This window comes from Gracilinanus agilis, chromosome 2, assembly GCF_016433145.1.
Source record: "Gracilinanus agilis isolate LMUSP501 chromosome 2, AgileGrace, whole genome shotgun sequence".
Lineage (NCBI taxonomy): Eukaryota > Metazoa > Chordata > Mammalia > Didelphimorphia > Didelphidae > Gracilinanus > Gracilinanus agilis.
The window spans coordinates 502,168,122-502,194,415 of record NC_058131.1 but is presented as its reverse complement, the minus strand read 5'-3'; the positions used below and the strand labels follow the sequence as shown (position 1 = coordinate 502,194,415).

Here is a 26,294-nt window from a genome sequence, read left to right as displayed (position 1 = left end):
GCAACTGGACAAGTCCTGGATTTGGAGTCTTGAGTTCAGGTTTAATGCCAAGTTGTCCTAACAACCTTTGTCACCCTGTTTAAGTCACTTCCCTTCTAAACAATTTTGGATTTAATGAACCCTAAAGATATTTTCCATCTCTCAATCTGGGCACCAGAACAAGGCAGCTTCCTCCTAACATTTTCTCCTGTCTGACTTGGAGAAGGAGCAAAAAAAAATATGTGCATGGACTGCTGGGTGCCCTATTCCCAAGAATTCAAGTTGACACCATGGAATTACCTGGAGTTTGGAAGACCAGAATTCAAATCCAGCCTCAGACTTTTACTACTACTAACAGCTAACACACTCTAACCACTTTGTGACTTAATTGCCCCCTAAAAACACTTACCTCCCAGCAATGTTAAAAAGATCAAATGGTATATAACATATGCACCACATAAATGCTAGAGCTACTGTTATATCTCCATCCAGTCAATCTGCAACAAGATTTTTTTCTTAGCAAAGAGAAAAACTAGAATACAGATATCCAGTAAAACTCACAAGAAACTTTTTTGGTGAAGCCTTTCATGTTATTTAGAGAAAAGCTGAAATAATCAATCTATTTTTAACGTCCTTCATGTTGTTTGTGGGGATGGGTTTGAACTCTAAAATCTTCCTGGACCCAATCCCTCCATTCTATTTCATCAACTAGCTGTCACTTTAACTAGTTGTGTGTGATCCTAGACAAATCATGTAACCTCTTTTTGCCTCAGTTTCCAAATTTGTCACATGAGGAAAAAATAATAGCACTTATCTCCCTGAATTGCTGTGAGGATCAAATGAGATAAGATTTCTAAAGTGCTTTATAATATGTAATATAAAAGTTAGCTATCATCGAGAAGTTTTTAAGATAACCAGTGAAAATTCAGAAGCACTAGATTTGAAGTAATAAGGCATAGATTTGAGTCCAAGCTGTTTCTAATAACTTTTGTGACCTTGGGTAAATCACCTAACTGAATCTGTTTTTTCAGCCATAAACTAAAGGGGTTGTTATCTCTACAGTACCGGCCTGCTCAAATCCAATCATCTTCTTTTGTGCTGAAAAGACCAGAGCAGCAAGGTTCAAAATAATTGTTGGTGACAGTACAAAATTAAATGTGAGCAGTACTAATGTACTCACCAGTGCCCACATCCAGGGGTCAGAGAAGGTCAAGTATTGCTTTATAATATCTTTTTACTCCTCACGCATACTTCATTGGCCCAATTCATTTGGATGGGGGTTGAGGGGGGGGGAATGCTATTTGTTTGGTCAGAGCTGGGAAAAGAGAAATGTATTATAAATCCTGTCAAATTTCTGCCCTTTCAAGTCATTTCGTAGGTTTAGCCCATTTAGAGCTAGAAATGGACCTTAGAAACCACTCATTTAATAAAGGAGGCCAAGAGAAGGTTGGCTCAAGTGGCAGAATGGGGATTGGAACTGAGATCCAGCATTTTACCTAGCTGCAAACATTAATTAGGTACTGGCTAACAAGCAGGTTGTAAACACCTCCAGAGAATCCCCAAGAGCCTAGCAAAGAACCCGACACGTGGTAAGAGTTTTCTTAACACCAGTTGATTGATTGGATTTAAACTGCCTGATCCACCTAGAAAAATCAAATCAACTGTATCGAGATTTTTCCTTCCCATCTCCTAGCCATCAAATAATTCCAATTTGTGTCTATTCTTTATTCTTTTGATGTTTTATTCACATATTCTTCCCAGTCTGCCTGAGTGCTACATAGAAAGCAGGAGCTCAGTCAAATTTGTTGAATGATTACACTGTTCTTAAAGACTCCAAACCTACCAGGAAATGTCCAAGCTCTACCAGGTCCACCAGCCAGAGATTCCTCCTCCCTAAACAGCAACCCGCGAGAAGGAAAAGGGAGGAGCCAAAAAAGGCACAGACTTGGCCCCGGTGGCTGCCGGTTCGGGCTACTTTCCCTTCTCCGGGGTGGGGGGGTGTGGGGGTGTGGTCAGATGGAAAGCATGCAACCAATGGAAATGCAGATTTGAAATGACGCGCGACGCGGCAATCCAATAGGAGGCGCATTGGCGTTGCTAGGTGACAGTCGCCTTTTCCCCTCCCCCCCACTTTCTGAGTAGAATTGCGGAGAAGGTGAAATTTCTTTTTGGCGCTTGCATCTTTTCTCTGTGCACCCAGAGATGTTCTACTCCGAGACCAGAGCCTGGTCCCCGGGACTTGAAGTCCGGCCCTCTGATCGACGGAAGTGGGTGAAAGTAGGTGTCTCCCTGGCTGCGGGCGTAGGTAAACTGTTTGGAGGGAACTTGACCTTGGATTCTGAGTGAGAATGGTCCAATCGCATCAGGAGGAAACAGCCGGGATGCCGAGACTTGGGAATTAGAAAAGCAGGGCTCCCCTTCCTGCCCTGATGCGTAGTAACCCGAAAGTGTCTTCTGCCCAGATCCTTGAGACACCTGTAAAATGTGAGAATTTGACCGGATGTTCTTTAAGATCCCCTTCCAACTTTAAAAGTTTTGGGATGCTTTGCTAGAATCTTTTTGACTGAACCATACAACTAGTTGAATGGCCACTCCTTGAAAACTGAGAATAACTGCTACCTTTTTAATGTTAAAAAAAAAAAAAAAAAAAAGGAAAAACTTTTATGAAGCCTATACTCGGAGGAGGCACAGTGCTGTGTCCTGGGATTAAAATTACAAAAGCAAGGACAGTCTGCTCTCAAGGAGCCTACATTTTAATAAGGGAAACTATATTGGCTGGGAGTAGTACTTTCATCTCTAGTGTGGTGAAAAATTATCACACCAATATAGTCTCCAATAGGTTTATTGAGAGAGGGGCTCCTCTCACAATAAAGCTCCGAGCCTTAGGAGATAGCCTTTTTATATGCACAGAAATCTGATGACATAGTATCATAAAAAAAGACAGAAATACAATAAAATTTAAAGTTGAATTGAGTACAAAATTTTCCACATGGGCAGGTCTTAATTAATGACACAAGTACTGAATAAGCTGGAAAGTAGAAAACTAATCACTATGGGTGGTAACTATGTTTATTTTTATGTCTGACTTTTCCAAGACTCTGCAATAAAGGGTTAGGATCTAATTTTTGTTGTTGTTGTTGTTTTTAAACCCTTAACTTCTGTGTATTGGCTCCTAGGTGGAAGTGTGGTAAGGGTGGGGAATGGGGGTCAAATGACTTGCCCAGGGTCACACAGCTGGGAAGTGTCTGAGGCCAGATTTGAACCTAGGACCTTCTGTCTCTAGGCCTGGCTCTCAATCCACTGACCTACCCAGCTGCCCCCTAATTGTTTTTTGATGACAATTATGATTTAATACTAGGAGTCAGCAGTTAGATGACTGACATTTGCCCCCAGGAACAGCCCTCCACGTTCCTTTTGTCTTTGTCATGTTTAGAGCAGGGTGTGGTGGGTTTAGTTGAAACTTTTGGGTTACAGGCTGTCAACTGGATTTTGGGGGGACTCCCAAGTTTGTCCCTCAGGGCGAGTTCTCAATGGACAGGTGCATACCCTGATACCCTAGCCTCTGGCTACAGTCTCTTTTCCCCAATCTGCTTACAACCTGTCAGTGTAGGTTTGATGTCCTAAGTTCCCCAAAAGGTATATAAGGTCCCTATGTTCTGTTATTCTTTGGAGAATCATCTCATATGTTGATATTGTCCCCAGAGGCCTAGGGTCCTAACTCTGTGTAGTATTTTGGCACTTGGCTCTGTGTAGCGGCTGACTACTTTAGTAGTTCTGTGTTTTTCCAAGTTGACAAGGCTTAAGCTCAAAATACCTGTCAGTAAGATTTGATACTACCCTAAGCTGTATTTTTCTTAACAAATTATATTGAGTATTAACTAAAAAACTAATGATTGTGTATAAAAATAATCATAAAGGCTAATAATATAATCATAAAAGGGGGTAGGGAGTTTCCCACTCACACTAAGCAAATATCTTATTTAACTATTCTGTAAAATGAGAATACTAGCACCTACCTTTCCGGGTTGTTGTGAGGATAAAATGAGATTGTGTTTCTAAAACACTTTGTGAACCTTAGAGTGCTATATAAAAACTCCCCATTATTATTAGTCAGTTACTGGGATAATAAGTAGATCATAGTCCCTGATAGTCATGAATTTATGACTTTTTAGACACAAGGTGGCAACAACATGCCACTCTTAAAAGTTTAAGTCTAGAACATAATTTTTCTCCAACTTCTTAAATTTTAAATATAGAACACAATTTTTCTCCAGTGTTGCTTCTAATATCCCCCACCACTATACCTTTGGCCTAGTATGGTGCTTTGCATATGGTGCTTAATCATGAAAGGATGGAAACCAATTCTGGAACTAATTAATGAAGAAAGGAACCCTAAACCCTCCCTCTTTTTCTTTTGAGTTTTCTATCCCCTTTCAGAGATCAACAAAAATTCATGACAAATTCATTACACAAAAATAAAAAAGCTAGACACATTTCTGTTGCTCTCACTAAGTGTATTTAATATTCTTTAGGTATTTGAAGCGTGTGATGAAGATAAAAAAGGCTATCTAAGCAGAGAAGACTTTAAAGTTGCTGTAGTAATGCTGTTTGGTTACAAACCCACAAAGGTATATTTTATTTTTTATTAATACATATTTAGTGATAAAAAAAGATGCAACAGTATTATATTTCCTTTGCTAAAACAGATTACAATCTAAATCTGAATTAAAGAATATTACACTTGTTTACAGGCAGCTACACTTACTTGTCTAGTGAAGAATTTTGCCCACCTGATTAATGGCAATCATTTACTTAAAAAAAAAAACAATTTTATTGATACTTTTAATCACTTGCATTTCCTAATGTTTCTCTTTCCTCACAACTGACTGTCTTCCTGAGTGTGTCTGACCTGACTGACCCAGAGCCCAACTAAGTGGGAGAAAGACAGGAGGAAGAAGCAAAGGGTATTTTAATGTAGTCTTCTCAGCAGAAGGAACATGCATATGGGAACCCCTCTCCTAAGGAGAGGAGCCCATTAGATAAAGAAATTAGCCAGCTTTTTATTGTTTGAAAGATGAAGAAGAGAAAAAGGGCGGAGGGATGGAAATTATTGCTTGAATGACAAATGTAAGCACAAATTCTTGACTCCTTGGAGTGACTTTTGAGATCTCTAGGAGATAGGCTAAGTTAACTGAAAATCTCTGGAGATCATCTCATTAGAAAAAGGTTCCTAGGATTTTTCTCAGTTCAGGCCCTGTTGGTGCAGTTAGGGCATGGTCCATTTGGTAGGTCCGTGTTTTTCAAGCTTAGCTTATTGTGGCAAAGGTTTATTATTATGTATCAGAAGCCCCTGGAAAAATGGAGTTTTGAGCAAATCCAACCAGTGATGTATTCCTTTCACTATCATTCCTTATCCCTCCCAGAGAATAATCACTTAAAACAAAGTACAAAGAAAGAAAACAAAAGGGGGAGGGAGAAACCTAAGATTATGTTTAGTGTTTCTACTTCTGTAGGCCCTTACCTGTGCAAACAAGGTGGGAAGAAAATGCCTTTTTATTCCTCTTTTGGGAAACCAACCTTGCTTATTAAACTTGACAGCATTCAATCTCAGTTCTGTTACTCTTCTATTTACATTTCTGTTGTCATTCTGAATATGGTTTCCCCTGTTTTGCTTACTTCACTTTGTATCAAATCATATACCTCCCCATGCTTCTCTGGATTCATCATATTCGTTGTTAGCATCCCATAACATTTATGTATCACATCCTGTTTGGCCGTTTTCCCCATCAAAGGATATCAGCTTTGTTTCTAGTTTTTTGCAATAAAAAAAATGTGCTGCTATAAATATTTTTGTGTATATGGAGCCTTTCTTGAGATACTAGTCACTTTCTTTGCTCAATTGCAGATTACTTTCCAGAACTAGATCATTTCTCACCATCACCAACAATTCATTAGTATGCTCATCTTTCCACATTCCTTCCAACACTGACTATTCCCATCTTTTGTCACCATTACAAGTTTGCTGCTGTTTTTGTTTTTTGGGGGTTTTTGCATGACTCTTATTAGTGATTTAAGGTATTTTTTCATATCTTTGCTAGATTTTATAATTTTTTTAAACTGTTCTTATTATTTGATGAATTATTTGTCATTTCTTCACTAGTTCTTTGCAAAGCTGGATCTGAGAATGGAAGAAAGTACCAAAACATGATTTCAGTTGTCTCACAATTGTCATTCTGGGAACATTTCATACTACAGTGGTCTAGAATTATTAGCCGTTTCATTGGCCTATATTATATAAATATTTATAATTTTGTATACACAGGGAGTAACTTCATCATTTTAAGTGAAACAGTGAACTCTTAATGCCTTACTAATGATGAAATTAATTATTAGCAGCATAGAAGTTATTACTACATAGATTTCTTATTTCATTGCTGTGATTATTCTCTTTACTAATAAGGATTACAGACCCTTTCTAATTGAGTACATGATCTACAAAAGTTATCTCAGCATAAAAAAAAAATCATACTTTTCTGGACATCATGGTGATGGGCGTCTCTGAATCCAGTATCCTAATTTCCACTTCAGTGATTTTTCTACTGTCAATCAATTAATCAACAAGCATTTACTAAGTATTTACTATATATTCCATTTTATCATCTATAAAATGAACTGGAAAAGAAAATGGCGAATCACTCTAGTATCTTTGCCAAGAAAAGCCTAAATGAGGTCACAAAGAGTTAGATAAAATTGAAAAAAAGACTCAGGAACAAAATATGCCAGGCCCCGTGTTAGACACTGAATTTTAATATACGAATAAGACAATCTTTGCCCCTGAAGTACATGAATATGGGAACTGGTAGAAGTCAAATAGGTTCAGTTTAGAGGTTTGGACCAGTGCTGAACTCAGTAGTAGTTGACCACAGGCTGGAGGCCCAGATGTTAGGCCTCCCCTGCAGCATGATGTAGATTACACAATCTGACTGCTTTCTCGATGGTATAAATAGTAACTGGGTTTATTTCTTAAAAATAGTATGGGCTAGTGGACTGGTGTGAAGGAGTCTCTAAATTTAATAAACACTTATCTCCACCCAATCAACCTGATTTGCAAAGGTCTCTTCGGTCCCCAACAGAGTTGGGGCTACACTCTATACTATCTCTCTAACTAACTATTAAAAATCTAACTACCTAAATCCTGACTAGCTGGTCCACTAATAAATAGAACCAGCATACAGTTTTGTCAGGTAAAGGTGGCTAGAGGCCAGAGGCCTGAGCCAAGGTGAGTGGGCTCATCTTTAGGGTAGAGTCATTAGGTCTTCGCAGCTCACGCACACATGGAGAATGTCAGGATGGGAAAAGATGCCACAGCTCCCAGGAATACAGAAGTTTCTTAATACAGGACCCTCTAAGATGTGATCAGGAAACCTCAGCTACCTCCTTCAGCCAGATACAAAATGGCCACAGGAAGTAACCCTCTCCTCTCCTCCATATCCAGTAATCAACAGACCCCAATGGTCTCCATGTGTCACCTTTTAAGCAGTCCTCCCATTCCAGAATGGGGCCCATAAGGTTCCGTGCATGTGCCAGGCTTTGCAAAGTCAAAGCACACTGTCCTTTGCAAAATTCCGCTGTCTCCCTCTATTCTTCACCCCTTAGGAGCATACATTCTATTACCAGTATAGAAGGCTACTTTTTTGATCAAATACTCTACCAGTGAGTATATCTTTATATATGTCTTTATATAATAGGTACTTATTAAATATTATTATCGAATATTTGTTAAAATATTATTAAAATGAATGTATCATAAATTAAATGTTTTTAAATATATAATTTCTAAAATATATTCACATGCTGCTGTAATCATAATATGCATATTATAAAATTTATACAAAATAATAGAAATTTTGAAAATCATAAAATAATATTCAACCATAGAGTCTATAAGGAGGAATGGGAGTTTTTTGAGTAGATATTGCCCCAAGTATGTTGTCTGATAAAATCAAGAGATAATTTAGTGGATGGGATGGGATATGCTAAGGGGGAATGAAGAGGGGTAGATTTTTCCAATGGCATCTGCCAAGCTGTTGCTATGGATCCTGGGTAATGGTTGGATTATAACTGCCCTAAAAGATCCTGGGCTAAGAAAGGGAAGGTTGGGAGTTTACTGGGTGGAAGGAGAGGATAGAATGGAAGAATATTGGGGAATAAAGATATCAAGGTATAATTATTTTGGAGGCAAGACCCATAATTGGTTCTCATAGTGAGGGTGAAATGTGAACATATTCCAACTCTCCAATTGAATGATTTCATGAATCTTTAGTTGAGGTCACAACGTCAATATGAAAACCACTGGCTTAGTAAATAGATTACTCCCTGAAGACCCAAAAAAGAAAACTGTTGACACCAAAGACCTTACCACTCTCAAATGATTCGGCATCAAAAGCCAATATGATTTTTATGCATGTAAATGACATTAAGGAAAATATATTACTATCTGCTTTGCCATTGTACCCTAAGGACCACCATATGGCTTACAGGGAAAACCTTTTATAAATGTTCTCTCCTTTAAAATGTAAGCTTCTTAAAGGCAGGGACTTTCTTGGTTTTCTGTTTGTATCCCTAGTATTAATCATAATGCTTTGCACATTATAAATGTTTAATAAATGCTTTTCCATTCATTTTTTAAAAAGGAAATAACTAGATTCAAAGTTAGGAAGACTTGGGTTAAGTAAGTTCTGACCTTTGACATATGGGTTATGACCCTAGGCAAGTCATTAACTCTTGCAACTTTAAGATACAAGTTGCTAAACAGTTGTTGCCTATCTATAGTAATGGAGGGGGGATGAAGGAGATTGAGGGGATAGGAGTTCTCCCATCTGACTTAAATAAAACATAGAAACACACACACACATAAGCTCACTCAGAGAAAACTATTTTTCTCCCTTGAGTTCTATTTCTGAATTCTCGATGTTCTGTTCCATTAATTTATCTTTCTATATTTTCTCAGTACAAGACAGTTTTTATAATTATCATCTTATAGTATATTTTGAAATCTTAAAGGATAAGTCCCCCTTTACCCATTCTTCCTTTGATATTATTGCCTACTTTTCCATATAAAATTTTTATGACATCTAATTCTACTAAATAGCCCATTGGTATTTTGATTCATGTTGCTTTAAATGTATAAATTAGTTTGGGAATTATTAGCATTTTTATTATAGTGCTTCACAGCAGTATGTGAGTTACTTAGGATAAGCAATAATATCTATAGGAGTCCATTTCATGACAGCAGAGGCCATGCTTCTTCTAACACTAGACAGACCCTAAAGTCTCATTTTGACCAAATGAAACTCAATTGAGCTAGTTTCTCCACCTTTAGTTAGTTCTCTATCAATTGAGTTCTGGGTTTCATGCTGGGATTCATGCTATAAGTAAGTGTTTCATTGCTCTCTTCAGCTTTAAATTATTTGGTTTTAAGAACAGATATTAGGGAAACATGAAAATTGGAGCTCTTTTTTTATTCAAAGATATTTTCTTTTCCCAAATACATGTAATAACTTTCAACATACAATTTCTAAAATTATAGGATACAAATTGTCTCCCTCCCTAATTTTCCTTCCCCCTCTTAGAAGAAATGGTAAGCAATTTGATCTGTGTTATACATGTATTAGCATGCAAAACATACTTCCATATTGGTCTTTGTTTTAAGAGAATACTCATATAAAATCAAAACCCCCCCAAAAAAAACATAAATAAAGTAATGTGAAAAATAGTATGCTTCCATCTTCATTCAACTCCAATAGTTCTTTCCCTGAGGAAGTAGATAGCATTCTTTGTCATAAGTCTTTCAGAATTGTCCTGGATCGTGTATTACTAGGGTAGCCAAGTCTTTCACAAGTGATCAGGAGTTAGAAGGACTATATTTAGACAGAGAGTGGAGAAGTAAGCTGATTAGGAAGATATGATATGCAAAAAAAAAGTAATCAAGGGGTGAAAAAAGAGAATTACACTGATTGAAAAGGAAAGAGAGATGGAATGGGGTAAATTATCTAACCTAAAGAGGCATGAAAAACTAATTTTGGAGGGGAGAATGATGATGAATAATGCTTAAATTTTACTCTCATCATAACTGGATCAGAAAGGGAATATAACAATCATACTCTTTGGGGTATAGAATCCTATCTTACCCTATAGAGAAGTAGGAGAGGAATAAGACAAGGGAAGTGGGGTGATGATAATAGGAGGGAAGGGGAAGAGGGGATGATAAAAACCAAAACACCAGTGAGGAGAGGGACAGAGGGAAAGGAAAAAGAACAGGATCAAAAGGGGAATATAGATGTAGGGGAATACATAGTTGATAATCATAACTGTGAATGTGAATGGGATGAACTCACCTATAAAATGGAAGTGGATAACAGTGGATAAAAACCAGAATCCTACTATATGTTGTTTAAAAGAAACACTTTTGAGGCAGGGTGACACACTGTAAGAATTAAAATTTAGTTATTATAGCTATATATTAAAATTATGTGGCCGCCAGGAATCAACAATTAGGTTGATTCCGTAATTAAATCAGACCCAAGTCAGCATCGGGTTGAAGAATTTATTTACAATCAGGTAGGTAAAGTAGGGATAAAGAGAAAAGGGAGGTTAGAAGTCTATTCAAATGAAGCTGTAAGCCACAGGGCCCAACAGCCAGACAGGCAGAGTCTAGCAGAGTTTAGAATTGGCCCAGCTAGGCCAAGGAAGCCAGCCTAACTTACCCACGTGACAATACAGAGTGTAAGCTGTCTGTGGTCTCAGGAGATGCTTCTTCCTCCAGTTCCAGACAGCAACTGCCCCCACAGGAAGTTCACTCACTTACTTAAAGAGATCGTGTCTTTCATCACTTCCTGTGGTCCACCTCTAATTCAAATGGACAAATGGCAGTTTCTACATTGATTTTGGACTGCCCAAAGGGCAGTCCCTTATTCTTGATTTGTTACTTATTGTCACGTGTGGGTAACTCGTCTCCCCTCCCCACTAAGGGAGGTGGGAGTGACATCATTAGCATGCCTGGGTTGAGTAGATTTTTGACTATTTATGGGATCTGGCTAATTCTATTTACACAACACAAAAGGTAAGAGGCTAGAATAGAATTTATTGTGCTTCATTTAAAGCCAAAAAAGCAGGAGTAGCAATCATGATCTCAGGCAAAGCTAAAGCAAAAATAGATCTGATTAAAAGAGATAAGGAAGGAAATTATATCTTGCTAAAAGGTAATATAAACAATGAAGTAATATCAATACTAAATATAAATTTTTAAAAGAGAAATTAAATAAATGTCAGGAAGAAATAAACAGTAAAAATATACTGTTAGGGGATCTAAACTTCCTCCTTTCAGATCTAGAGAAATCAAACCAAAAAAATAAGCAAGAAAGAAGTAAAGGAAGTGAATGAAATCTTAGAAAAACTAGAACTAATAGATCTCTGGAGAGGAATTGAATGGCAGCAGAAAGAAATATACCTTCTTTTCAGCAGCATGATTCCTGCACAAAAATTGACCGTGTATTAGGGCATAAAAACTATATAGCCAAATGTAGAAAATGAGAAATAATAAATGTATCCTTTTCAAATTATAATGCAATAAATTTTATAACCAATAATGCTCCATGGAAAGATAAATCAAAAATTAATTGGGGACCAAATAATCTAATGCTAAAAAGGGGGTGGGTCAAAGAACAAATTATAGAAACAATAATTTTATTAATGAGGATGAAAATTAAAGAGCAATATATCAAAATAGATGGCATACAGCCAAAGCAGTACTTAAGGGGAAAATTTATATCTCTAAATGCTTACATCAATAAAACAGAAAATGCAGATCAATGACTTTGGCATGCAACTAAAAAAAAAACTAGAAAAAGAACAAATTAAAAATCCTCATTTGAAGACTAAATTGAAAATCCTAAAAATTTAAAGAAGAAATTAATAAAATTGAAAGTAAGAGAACCATTGAACTAATAAATAAGACTAGGAGTCAAGAGGATCATAAAAAGTTAAACATGAAAGAGTAATCATGAGTCTCAATAAAGTTAAACTGTTTACTATATGGAAAGATAATATATGTAACATCCTTTTTAAAAAACTGGACAAGATTATATTTCTTTAATGCGGTGTGTATTTTCTCCCTGTATTAGACATAATACTTCTCCCATCCTCCAATGCATCCCCTAGTTTTAGAATTAAACTTACACAAAACATTTTTAAAAATAATAACAAGGAACTGTTTCATTATTGTTTTTCTATCCCTGTAACCTAGTCCAGTGTAGAATTACTTGTTGGTTAACTAATTGGTGGGTTAAGCATTTTTTTTTTTAATTCTCTATAAGCTCTTTTGTTTGTGTGGTTTTTTTAATCAATGATAATTCTGGCTTATTTTTTTTTTCAACTGGCAATATCTTGGATTGTTGTTTTTTTTTTTATCCATCTGCATTGCTTCTAGGAAAATGGTACAGCACAGTGCCTTTTGGAGCAGCTGAGTGGCTCCCTGGATAAAGTGTGGGTGTACTAAAGTCAGGAAAACTAATTTTCCAGAGTTTAAATCCAGCCTCAGACAATGACTGTGTGACCCTGGGCAAGTCACTTAACCCTGTTTGTCTCAGTTCCTCATCTGTAAAATGAACTGGAGAAGAAAACCATTCTCCTATATTTGCAGAGAAAACCTCAAATGGGGTTACAAAGATTTACCAAGTGTTTACTGAATAGCAGGCACTATGTTGTGGTTACATAGTAGACACTTGGTAAATGTTATTTTATTGATGATGAAATGGTACTTTAACTGCTTCACTGTCAGCATTGTATATGTGTTATATATATATATATTTCTATACATTTTTTAAAAATCATATCACTACTTTTCTTTATTTTGATAATTTTCTATTTGATTGTTTTTATATTCTTGTGGGCTTTTAAAAAGCTATTTGTCCTCTATTTTCTGTTGCTTTTACATGGATATATGAAGAACCTGGGTCCCTTTGAACCTCTGAGTCTCTCAGCTTGATAATCAGGCCTTTCTTCTTTCAACTGTTTTAGATTGTTTGCTTTGATTATAAAATTAGTCATGTTCTCACATATATGATATTGAGAGAATATTATCAATTCAGAGAGCTAAATAAATGTTGCATAATGGGTGGACTACATTGAAATATTCATTGCAGAGGGAGAAGTTTTAATTGTTAATCAGAATACAAATAACTAAAAAATAAATATTCTGTAGCACTTATTAAAAAGTTTTATTTAACTTTGGCTCTTTTCTTAAAGAAGTTCCAAATAAATGTTATTGATGGCCTTATCATTAACTGTTGAAAAGTCTGGCATAAATTAGTTATGAATAATAAAGCATAAGTAACAAAAGAAATAATATACTGTAAGGAAGATTGGCTTAGGAGTTGGAATTTGGGTTCAGATTTCAGATCTGCTATTAGCTGTGGAACTGTAGACAAGTTGTTTTACCCTCCAGACTGAAATTTTCTCACCTATAAAATGAGGGGGTTATATTTCCATGAACCCTTTTAAGCTTTAAGTCTTAAGATCATAAATGTCATCCTTTCAGTTGTACCTTAAAAAGTTGTTTCTTCAATTATCCTCTGCCCTCTCCATTGGTGACTCACCTTTGCCCCAAATCACACAGTGAAAGGGTCATGGGATTGGCAGATGGCAATATGATTGTTTTAAAACATGCTTTTCCCATCTCAAGAACCTCAAAACAAAAGAAATGTTCTCTATAATATTTTAAACTGCAGCTAAAAGAAAAAATGGAATCGTCTCTGTGCATTTAAGCCCTTCTGAAATAACAAGGGAGGGCCAGATTGTCTAAATCTCCCACATACCCTAACCACCTGGGCACAGGTAATCCTACCCTGGGCACAACCAAGACAAACAACCTCATGGGACTGTGGTTTAAATTTTAGTTGTAGTAGTTTCTACCTTGTCCAGACCCATGGGCAAAAAGGACATATATGTAGGTGAAGGACCTTGTGCCCCCAAAATTTCTGAAATGCAGAGCCAGGTGGCAAAGTAGGAACTCCACTGCTCAAGGAAAAGGTACCTAAAAAATTTGCTGGAATCAATCCTCTCCCTGTGAAATTTAAACAGGGCTGGGATCAGTATCTCCCAGCTTAACAAGGTTGTGACCCCCCTACCACTCTGGCTTTGCAAGAGAAAAATGGGATATGACTATGGAAGGGGAAGGGGTCCACACAATAAACCTGAGTTAAAATATCAAGAATGGAAGTACAAGAGAAACAACTACCAGTTTTTAAGAGACTCTTAAAAAAGAAAAAAGGAACAACCAGTCCAGAAAATCCTAAACATAGTGAATAAAAGTATTTTAAAGGAAAGGAAACCAATCCAAAACACCACTGAAAAAAAAAAAAAAACAAATCCTTCTACCAATTTTCCAGAAAAAGAAAATTTACAAGAAACTCTGGTGTGAAAAAGAAGTAAAACTTTAGATGAACTTGAGTTGGAAAGTAAATTAGATCAGAAATCAGTTCTGAAAAAAGATATAAGTAAGAAATGACAGTGTAGACGCTTTAGGGCACAAGAGAGAAAATCTTTCCAAAATGGTAGAATTTTTTAGAAAATAATCAAAATGACCAACTTAGAACTCAAAAATATTGAAATGGGAGGAAAAAATCTAGCAAGAGAGGCAAAATGCAATTAAAGAATAATGAAGTCCATATGATCCCAATTTTGTACGGTATGAATGACTGTTCTTTAAGTTAGGAGCACAAAAAATCACCCTATCCCCACCCCAAATCCTGCTATCTACTGTAATCCTCACCAAAAATCTACTCTAGTACCAACCCAACCACTACCAGAATCTCAGAATATTTGAGTTGTTAAGGACCTTACAAAGTATCTCTTTTGGCCTATACCAATCAAGCCTCTACTGGCAAACATCTAATGAGAAGGGTATCTCCCATCTTCCAACACTGTATTGTACTGTTTGGCAGCTCTTGTTAAGGTTCTCTTAACATTTTTTCCTTTTGCAACCTTAATATTTTCAGAACTTTAGTACTTAGGGCCAGGGTTACAGTAACTTTACCAGAACATATCCAGACACTATAGAACAGTAGATGTTGCTTCTCAGCCACAGAAAAGAAAGAAAGAGATAGGATGTAAGAGTGGGACTGGGCAGCACTTGGAGCTACAGATTAGTGGTGAACAGTATGTCAGGCCTGATGAAAAGGAAAATTGAAACTCAGCTATGGTTCATCCTCTCCTGCCTAGTTACCTGGGGAAGTGACCCGCCCCACTGACCCGCATATGAGAAGACTGAGCATGTAGCCAGTAGCTAGCCACAGCTTGTGCACCCATACCATTAGAGAAGGGACCAAAGACTAAGTGGGAATATAAGAAAAAACCTAAATAAAAATGCTGCAGATTAAACAGCAGAAAGGATCCTAAAAACAGAAGAATAAAACTTCAAAGACAAACAAAGTTAGATTAAACAAATATGAAGAACAATTGATCAGCATTTTGCAATAAAAGATCATGAGAACTATCCAGAAACCTAGAAAAATATCAAGAAATTACACTGTGATTTAAAAAAATTAACATTGCTAAAATATTTTTATTTTGAAGATTTCTATTTTTGTACATATTTGAAGAATATTTGTAAGTTTCCTGGATTTTTTTAGTTGCATGCTTAACTTTTTAAATTTTTTCTTAAATATTTTATTGATGCTCTTTTTTTTATGCCATCATCATCTTATCCCAATTACTCCCCCTTCCTTAAATATTCATTACTTGTGTAAGAAATATGCATAATCAAGCAAAACAAAAGTGTACTACCCATGTGTAAATGCATGATTCATTCTATATCATTCTATTACCCCTTGAAGGCCAAGAGAAATACTTGGTCCTTGGTTCTTTTAAGTCATGATTGCTCACTGCATTGAGACTTTTTAAATAAAATTTTTATTGCTGTTTTTTGGTTTTTATATCACAGTATTTCTCTCATTTTCCCATACCTGCCTGTCTCCCTCCCAAAGAGCCATCCCATAAGTCTCAAAATATATGCAAAGTGCCATTCCTGTAGTAACCACTCACTTCTACAAAAGAATTGGGGGAGGAAGATCTTTGTATTCAGGGCCAGGATTATTTCTTACAGTTCTATAATGTTCATTTCTGATTATTTCATGGTGGTAGATCTTTTCATTTTACTACCTGTTGTCATGTAATTTGTTTTCTTGGTTCTACTTGCATAATTCTATATCATTATCTTAATCTTTCCATACTTTTAGGTATTCATCATATTTGTTATTTCTTAACACAATAATATTACAGTAAATTCATGCATCATGGTTTATTTAGGTATTCTTCTATTAATGGGCATTTACAGTAGGACTTTTTTTAAGACCATTATATTGTAAGACCCTTTGAATAAGTTGAAAATAGAACATAATAGCAATCTTCATTATTTTAATATGTATTTCTTTTTTAATTTCTTTTTTAAAAATCCCTACCTTCCATCTTAGAATCCATACTGTGTATTGCTTCTAAGGCAGAAGAGCAATAAGGGCTAGGCAATAGGGGTTAAGTGACTTGCCTAGTATCACACAGCTAGGAAGTATTTGAGACCACATTTGAATCCAGGACTTCCCCCCTCAGCCTGGCTCTCAATCTACTAAAGCCACCTAGTTGCCCCCTTAGTATTTCTTATATAAACATATTAGGCATTTTACAAATTTGCTTGGGCTTTTCTGAGCTACCTGTAACACTACACTTGTACTTTGGGGCCATTATTAACTAAATAGCATTATTGAAACAAAGAGAAACACTGCTTTATGTGACTTATTTGTAATAATATTTGTAAGAACAGACAAAAACTGATCCAGGGCCTAATGTTTCGTGCAAAGCAATGTAGTGACCCATATTACCACTACTTAGAATGAGAATGTGCATGATTGGCTGAACTGCTGTGAGATTTTATGCTGCTTGGGCATTAAAATTTTTTATTTTATGGATTTTTCTGCCTTTTTTTGGATTGCCAGTTGTGTAAACCTGATTTCTCCTGTGTTAAGTGTGCATAAAATAAGGTCCATAAAAAAATGCCGTAATATATATATGTGTGTATATATATATATATATACACACACACATACATATGTAAACACATACATATATATACATACATATAAATACCTAGAGAGGTAAAAATTTTGAAGTCTTTCAGTATTGTTTTCATTTTGTAGCCATTGTGTAAATTGATCTTCCTACTTTTTTCTAAATCAGTTCATGCAAATCTGAGGGTTTTTTTTTAAATCTTAATATTCATCACTACTTGCATTGCAAAAACATTTCATTACATTGCTTTGCCTAATTTGTTCAACTGTTTCCCAGTCTGAGTTCACATGTTCCATTTATTGATATTTTTACCCTCCATCTTGTTGACATAGGTCTTTAAGAAACTTAACTACTGTGTTTTGCTTTCTAATTCATTTTGACACCTTTTTCCATATTATTATCTCCATTCACATTCACAGATGTGATTTTTATGTGTGTATTACACTTTTGCATGTGTGTTTTAGTTGCAATCAAATCCTGTTCTATTTCTTTCTTTCCTTCTTTATAAGAAAAAATAAAAAATAAGTCACCACCCTCATATGAATAGTTTGAGTTAGTCTTGCTTATCACTCATATTGTTTGCATTTGCATAAAAACATTCCAGACTATGAATCTTTATTGCTAACTTCGTTGGATTTTGTTTCCTGTAAACTTCTGGGTGTCTCTTCTGCTCTCCTTCCTGTGCTATGTATCTCTCTATGGTATGAGTCTGACAGGAATAATGTAAGATTTAAATTTAGGTTTTATTCTAAATAAGAGTCATAAAGTAATGTAATGGTCTCTGATTTTAAAATAAAGCTTAAGTCAAAATGACTTTTAGTAGCTTTTATTTACAAAGAGGTGGAAAGAGTGAAACTAGAAATGTAGAAAAAAGACAGAACCTCAATAAGCCTACCAGCCCTTCCCTGATGAGGTGTGGCTCAACCCCTGGCAGGGCTTTTCCAAGTCCAATCTCCAGTGGAATCTTCAGCCAGAAGTCCACTAGTGCAGCCTCCTCCAAAGCCAAGGCAGGAATCTCAGGGACTTACTCCAAACGCCATGAAAGAAATGATCTCTTAGACCATGTGGGTCTCTTTTTATACCTCTTTTTCCACATCACTTCCTATCTCTCCTTTTCACAGAAACCAGTTGCAATTTTTCAATTTGCCTAGCATTGCTCAAGAGGGGAAGGCAGTGGCCTTTGAAGGTGTGAGCTTACTCTAGTAAGTGACTTGTGAACTCTCATACTTAATGCTAAGTAGAGGCACTTTAAGTTCTAGATTTGATTAGCTAAAAATAAACAAGGGGAGAGTTAATCCTATCTTCACAATAATACAGATCTTTTGCATCCTCCCCACTTTCCCTCCCTCCATCTTCCTTTTAAGTTAAAGCCCTGTTGATTGTACATAGGACATGTAGGCAAATACATTCTTACCAGCCCTTGCAGGTGCACTATAAAACTGGCCAATAGCTCATCATTCCTATTTTTTAAGCCATAGTTTAGAAATTCCATTCTCATACATGAATTTATCTGCCTTTCTCTTAATCTTTTGCCTTCCAAGGACCAGCTATAATGAAAATAACACCTGTGCTCCTAAAGAAATTCAGTTTCTGGCACAAAACTTTGTAAGCTTTGGCAATCCATTGCTGAATCATCTACGAAGCACCATTCGTTACCCCATGAATCACCAGATGTGGGTCGTCAGGTCTGATAAGTCTTGAAGGTTCTTTGTGTGTTTTGGCCCTTTGCCCAGGGAAGACAACTGACCTCTCAATTGTTGTTATCAGATAGAGAGGTACCTGCTTCAATGGCCCTCTGCAAAGCATCACCAGCCCTGACTATCCTTCTCTTCTTCCTCTGACCCTAGGAAATTATCTCCTACCTCACAGCGCTTGTGGGTCTGCAACATAATTCCTTCAAGGACAAGCAGCTGCTTTCTTTTCGGAATATAAGGCCTCTTATCTTGTGTAAAAGCTTTATATCTATTTCTTCCTTCCAAACATTCAGGATCCTTCTTCCTCTTCTACTCTGAATCCTCTTGATATGGAGTTCTGACTCTTCAGATCTTTCCTATGTTCCTGTTTTCACACTGAAACTTTTTTTCTATTTTTTTTAAATGAAGGAATACTTTACCTTGCTTTATAATCTATAAACCAGAGTAGCATACCTCAATCCTCATAACCTTTTCTCTTAGGAATCAGACCAGTATCCAGTTTGAGAATAGAAAACAATCATTTAGCTATAACAAGTTAACAGGCATTTATGAATCAGTTTTTGTACTCAGGTGTTAACTTTGAAAAAAACACATAACTATTAAATAGTCATAAAAGCCTCTCTTTAATTAAGGAAAAGGGGGAACAGGGCTGATTAGGCCTCCACTCAGAGCTCCTTACCACACACCCTATACAGAGTCCGAGGATTGAACACTGCTTGCTCTGGTTCCTGACCCCCTGGGAGTGCCACCATGCTAGTTGATGACTCCTAGGAAACAAAAGAAATTGGGGAATCCAGGTACCATTTGGGAAGATCCCTGGGCTGGGAAAGATGATTTACATTATCATATTGACCAGATACAATCAAGCAAGGGAAAGAATCCATAGCCAGAGGCTAGGGTGTAAGGGAACTGGGGCTAGTTACAATGGATACTAAAGGATGGTCCCATCCCAGATATATCTTCCTGGGAAAGGGTTTCTGATACCATTGGGAAGACTACCTAAGACAAAAGAATATTTAGCATTTACCCTAGGGTCCATTATTCAGTCTGCAATTGGTAGCCTGAGATTCCCTTTAGGGTGGATTCTCTTACAGGAACAGGGAAGCACAAGCTTTGGGGGTCTCCAGCCTACAAGCTGTTTCTAAAACTTGGGGTTCATCAGATCTCACTAAGTCACAAGTTTGGGGTCTCTAGATTCCACGTCGACAATATATATGTAAAAATAGATGTAAATATAGACACACATATAAGAAGTGTACAACAAAACAGATATAAACCGGACAGATTAGAGATAGTTCCAAAGGGAAAACTAGCATTAAAGGAAGAGCAGACTTCTTATAGAAAATGAGATTGCATCTGAGACTTAAAGGAAGATAGGGATACAAAAAAATACAAATTTTACAGTCCTAAGATCAGAGGTTCAGAGCTGGAAATCCTTTACAAGTCATTCAATTCAACCTTATTCTACAAATTGGGAAAACTGAGGTCCAGAGCCCTGCCCCAGGGCACACAAGTATTAAGTACTGGGATTTGAATACAGTTCACACTCCAAGCAGTGCCTTTCCACTGCTCTCTCCCAGCTCTCTGACATTTTTTACTGAAAGATTCTCACTTTGTTTCTTTGACTAGTTCCTTCCCTAGAGAATGCTGTGGTAAAATGCCTCAATTCTAAAGTTATTAAACAACTCATCTCATTAGCACCTTCTTAAAATCTTGAAAAACATTTCAGACTTTCTTTCCCTTCTCTCACTAGACTCTTGCCATATCCAAACAATTTATTTTAATTCAATAAGCATGTATTCATTAAGTACCTATCTTGTCAAGTTACCATGCTAGGCAGGGTAGGGATACAAGGACAAAAGTTAAGGACACACACACACACACACACACACACACACACACACACACACATTAAGAAGTTTACATCTTAATAGGTTAAAGCAAGGTATGAATTGAAAGTTACAAATGAGAGAATTCCTGCCCTCCAGTTACTTATGTTTAGTAAGGAAAGAACACCAAGAGAGGGATGATGGCCAAGGAGGAGTGTTGTGGCCAGATCTGTGCACACATCCTTTCCTGGAGAGGTAGGGTTGGTTTGATTACAGTTCCCAGAGCTGGAGATAGAAAGTTTGTGTGTTTTGGGAAGTTCGGGAGGGGGGCCAGGGAGAGAGTAGGATGTTGAGGCACCTGGGGGCCAGCATGAAGGTGACTAAGAGCTACAGCTTCAGGTTCTAGGGCACTGATAAACCTTTTAGAGACCAAATGCTGGGTCCCACCCCTAAGCCACTCCGCAGACTGAGTGCTAGGCAAGCCCGTCCCCACACACAGGGAGGAAGCACTCCCATTGGACTGCTGGGCAAAGGGGTGGGTGAAGTGAGGAATGCCCTCAGGGAGTGTAGAGAGGGGGAAGGGAGTGGCTTGAGCACTCTGCTCCCCTCTAGTTCTGCTGCTTGTGAGTTGCCCACTATACCCACTGTGTGCTCCCATTGGCTGCCGGGCAGAGGGGCAGGGGAGGTAAAAAATGTCTTCAGGCATGTGGAGGGGGGAGTCTGAGCAGCTCTACCCAAGGCCCTCTGCCTTTCTAGTAACAAACTCTGGGTTGGGGGACAATAGCCATGTGCCAACACAGAGCACTCTGTGGGCCATCTTTGGCACCTTTGCCATAGGTTCGCCATCACTGCTCCAGGGCCTGCAATGTTCTTGTTCCTCATCTCTCTATCTTCCCTCAGGTTCCCCAGAAAATCCCACATTCTGTAGAAAGCCTTTTCCAAATCTGTCTTAATTCCAGTGCCCTCTCTCTTTATCACAGATAAGGCACATTTTGTTAAGTAGTTGTTTACATGTTGTCTCCCCCCATTCAATTGTAAACTCCTTGAGGGCTGGGACTGTCTTTTACTTTTCTTTGTATCCTCTGTATTTAGCAGAATACCTCATACATAGGAGACTCTTTAAAAAAAAACAAAACTCTTACCTTCCATCTTAGAATCAATAAGGCAGAAGAGTGGTAAAGTGACTTGCCCAGGGTCACACAGCTAGGAAATGTCTGAGGCCAGATGTGAACCCAGGATCTCCTGTCTTTAGACTTGGCTCTCAATCCACTGAGCCACCTACCTGCTCCTATTAATTTACTTTTAAACTCTCTTACCTTCATCTTAGAATCAGTACTATGTATTGGTTCTAAGACAGAAGCTAGATTCAAACCTGTATCTTCCAGATTCTAGACCTGGTTTTATCCACTCAGCCACCTAGCTGCCCTAGTCCAGGCTTCCTGTTGTATCTACTACACCCTCTCTTCTTACCTCTGCTTTGAGAATGCTGCTTCATAAATGCAGGCCATTGCTGATCTCTCACAGTTATCACTTGTATTTCTTTAAAAACTCTTACCTTTTATCATAGAATCAAAACTATGTATTGTTTCCAAGGCAGAAGAGCAGCAACAGTTAGGCAATGGAGGTTGAGTGACTTGCCCAGAGTTACACAGCCAGGAAGTATCTGAAGTCAAATTTGAACCCAGTTCTTCCCATCTTTAGGCCTGATTCTCAATCCATTGAGCCACCTACATACCTCCCTTCTTAGAAGGTTCTTAATAATTACTTATCAACTATATGAGTACCGGATCTGGCTTGATGAAAAGAGCCCAGGGCAGGTGGCATGAAGATGGCCAGAGAACCTCCCTTTTACTCTTACCTGTTTTGAGGCAGTTTGACAACGTGATGTGCTTCCCATCTTTTTTGGCCTCCATAATGGCTTGGCTATCAGTAAAACTTTATTATTCAACCTGAAGTGTCAAAAGAAATAAACCTTTGATAAAGAAAAAACTTTTGGCATTTAAAAACATTTTTGCATATAATAGTTATTAAGGTTTATCAAACCCAACCAAATATATTCAGGTGGGCCTTGATTTTCTTCCTCATGAACTAACAAGTTAATTCTTGGTATAGTTTTTGCTTTGATTTATCAGGAAAAATGGACTGAGAATCCTGACTCAGTCTGTCAGTCAATAAATTTATTTCATACTTACTATATGTCAGGCACTGTACCAAATACTAGAGTTAAAAATGTAAAATATAGTCTCTGCCCTCAATGATCTCACATTCTAATGGAGGAGACAACATGCAAATAACTGTACATATAAGATATAAACAGTGTAAATGCAAAGTCCTCTCAAAGGGTAGGAATTCTGATAGGGGATGATTGGGCCAGACTAGAGTGGGGGCCTGCAGAATTTGGGCTGAGTCTTAAAGGAAGAAAGAGGTGGGAGGGAAGAACATTCCAGGCATAGGGGGGACAACCAGTGAAGACAGTCTGTCTTGAGACTCAGTGTGCTGAGTGAGAAACAGCAAGAGGACTGTTAGATCACAGAGTCTGTAGCAGGTGGTAAAGTATAAAAAAATGGATATCTAAAAGGAGGCCAAATTATGAAGTACTTTACATGCCAAATAGAGCACTTTATAGATCCTAGAGATAATAGGGATCCACTGAAGTTTATTGAGGGGGGAAACCTGGGATGACCAGGTCAATCTTTAGGAAAATCATTTTGGTAGCTGAGTGGAGGACAGATTGTAGTGGGGCAGGAAGACTTGAGGAAGGGGGACCCACCTGAAAGCTCTTTGCAATATTCCAAGCAAGATGATGAGGATGTGTGTCAGGGTTGGGGAGGCACTATGTATGAGGGTAAAGAAATTGACATGAATAAAGATATGTTATGAAGATAGAAATGTTATGAGAAATGAAGAGACAACAATCTATCTCCTTCCTACTATTCCAGGCTTCTTACACATTACTTCCTAAGACATACTCTTGGATCTAATAATTCTAACCTCCCTCTTCCAAAAACAAGACATTGCCTCTTTTGGCACTGGATATTTTCTCTAGTTGTCCCCAAAACCTGGAACTCTCTTTTTCCTCCACTTTAACTACTGACCTCCCTAGCTTCCTTTAAGTTCCCACTAAAATCCCGCTTTCTACAGGAAGCCTTCCCTAACTTACCTTAATTCCAGTCTGTTCCCTCTTTTAATTATTTCCTATTTATCCTATATATAACTTGCTTTGTATATGTTGGTTTCTGTCTCTTCTTCCTCATTAGATTGTAAGTTCCTTGAGGCAGAGAGTCTCTTCACTCCTTTTTTATCCCCAGCAGTTAAGACTGTGCTTGGCGCATGATAGGCACTTAAATGTTTATAGTATGAATGAATGTATGTGAGGTGAGTCTGAGTGAGAAGTCAAAGATGACATTAAAGTAGTCAGTCCAGAGGACAAGGAGGATGGTAATAGCTGCAATTCATAGAGATAACTTGTTATAAATGGAATTAAAACCTTGAAAGAACATCTTAGAAAAATGGGATATGGTTCTTCTAGGGTACACCATAAATGCTGTGACTTCATTAATTGGAAATCAATTCAGAACTTCTGGTTATTGCAGAAATCAATGAATTCATCCTCACTGGATCTCTATTCTTGATATTTTTTTAGCTTAATTCAAAAAGGGGTTCTCATCCAAATCTCAAGGGTATTGGTCATTAGGAATTATTCAACTTTCCCTTTCAAAGTTTTTGATTTCACCAGAATACTCTCTCCCCTTTCCCACCCCAACCTTCATTACTCTCTTTTTCCAGTCTGCACATTTTTTCACCAGCACTACTGTTTTTTTGGTAATATTTTAGTAGCTTAACCAATTATTTGCTATTTCTTATAACCCTTTAGCTATAGAATGCCCCAACTGGGAATCTCCTGAGCATTAGAATACCTGGATTCTGGTGCTGGCTCTCCCCAAAAAAAATTTTTTTGTGACTATGAATGGGAAAGTTGAAGGTAGAAGGGAAAGGTAGGGTAGAAAGGGAAAGAAAGGAAGGGTAGCCGGGGTAACCCCCAAAGCCTAGGAGAGGAAATTGACCCGAGCTCTTTGGAGATCAATAAAGATCAGATAGCAATTATTGTTAGAAAAACTAGGTTTATTTATATTAGAAAAGGGAAGGTCTAGGGAAGCTAGGTGGTAGATCCCCAAAAAAGGTGCTGAGAGAGCTCAGGGCCAAGAGAGTGTCTCCAGGATGGAGAGAGTCTCCAGGGTCGAGAGCGCCTTCAGGAACGAGAGCTCTCTAGGATTGAGAAAGCCTCTCCAGGATGGAGAGAGAGAAAAGGTGCCAAAACTCCCTCTTTTATACTTTCTCCAACACCTCCCACAAAGAAAGTAGGAGGTGTTGGGGGAAGTTGTAGCAGGGAGTCCTGGGAGACATAGTCTCCCAGGGCTTAGAATATTTTTAAACAACACATTTCCTCCTGTGATCCTTTGGGAGACCAGTCTCCCCAAAGGATCATAACAAACATAAATAAATTTACAATTACAATAAAATAAAGTGTATATACATCAATACAAGGGGAGAATGGTAACAATTTTTACAATATAAGGAAAGGAAATCAAATACTTTGTGCTTCTTTTACAAAAAAAAATTCAGGGGACAGTCCCCTTCTTTCACAATAAAACATAAAACAAATGCATTTAAACAAAACAGATGAATTTAATAAAACAAATGAATTTTAGCAAGAAAAATGAATTTTAAGCCAGACAAATGAATTTAAAATCCCCCAAAGTTCAAAATTTTTGCACATCCGATTGCTCTCTTAGGCTCCTGGATCAGCATATGTTCTCCATGTGGTCTCCACGAGCATCTCCATTTGGATTCCAGGAGGTAGTAAATCTCTTTTCCTAAAATAACTTAAACTCTCTATATGAAATAAAAAAACACATTGCCCCCCCCCCCGAGGAGAATAGAAAGAAACATTGAAATCACAGAGGGATATATGGCTAATGCAGGAGGCATATGAATCACTGCCAATGAAATTCATCAGGAAAATTAGCATAAAAAGGCCAAATAACTAGTGGATGAAAAATTCTAAACATCCAATTCTAAATAAGAAAAAAAAATCACAAGAGGTTTTGTTTTTGTTTTTTGTTTTTTTATATGTAATGCCCAATTAAAGTAATCCATGTCCAACATTATGCACCTACCCACTCAGCAGCCAGGACCACAGTCAACCACCATAGTAAGAAAATTAGGAAAAAGGGACTAAATTTGTATTTATTGGTCCGATATTACATCGTTTCTTCTTTTCTTCTTTCATCATTTCTTCTCAGGGATAGAATGTGGAGCCAGAACAGCCAGTTGTTAGGTACTTGATATACATTTTCACAAGAAATGTAGTACAAGGAGTCCTACGTCTTAACATATGTTAAGTGTTGCAACCTTGATTCTCACACTAGGTTCAAGTCCTTTTATTGGCATAGAAGTCTCTTTCTGTGCTCCTTTGTTGATCCCATTCCTTCGAATGAGACATATGTGCAAAGTCCCATATTAGTTAAATAGCAATGGCAGTTTCAGTAGTCTTAAGACTTTTGGGCAGGCAGTTACAGTTAGAACAAATGGATATATTAAACCTACACTAATCTAATAATCAAAAACTCTTTCAATTTAGATAACATGCTTCAAATACAAAAATTGCACATGC

At 37.4% G+C, this 26,294-nt stretch overlaps 1 protein-coding gene across 2 annotated transcripts in view; it reads left to right on the top strand.

Moving 5' to 3' along the window:
* Positions 1–2,134: 2,134 nt before the first annotated feature.
* The window catches only part of EFCAB11 (EF-hand calcium binding domain 11), a 185,181-nt gene continuing 161,021 nt past the window's right edge, over positions 2,135–26,294 (top strand). For both annotated transcript variants that reach the window (XM_044664997.1, XM_044664998.1), the window contains exons 1-2: positions 2,135–2,256; positions 4,512–4,607. In XM_044664997.1, the coding sequence (XP_044520932.1) occupies positions 2,182–2,256; positions 4,512–4,607 (171 nt within the window). In that variant the 5' untranslated portion in view covers positions 2,135–2,181. The remainder of the gene's footprint in view (positions 2,257–4,511; positions 4,608–26,294) is intronic.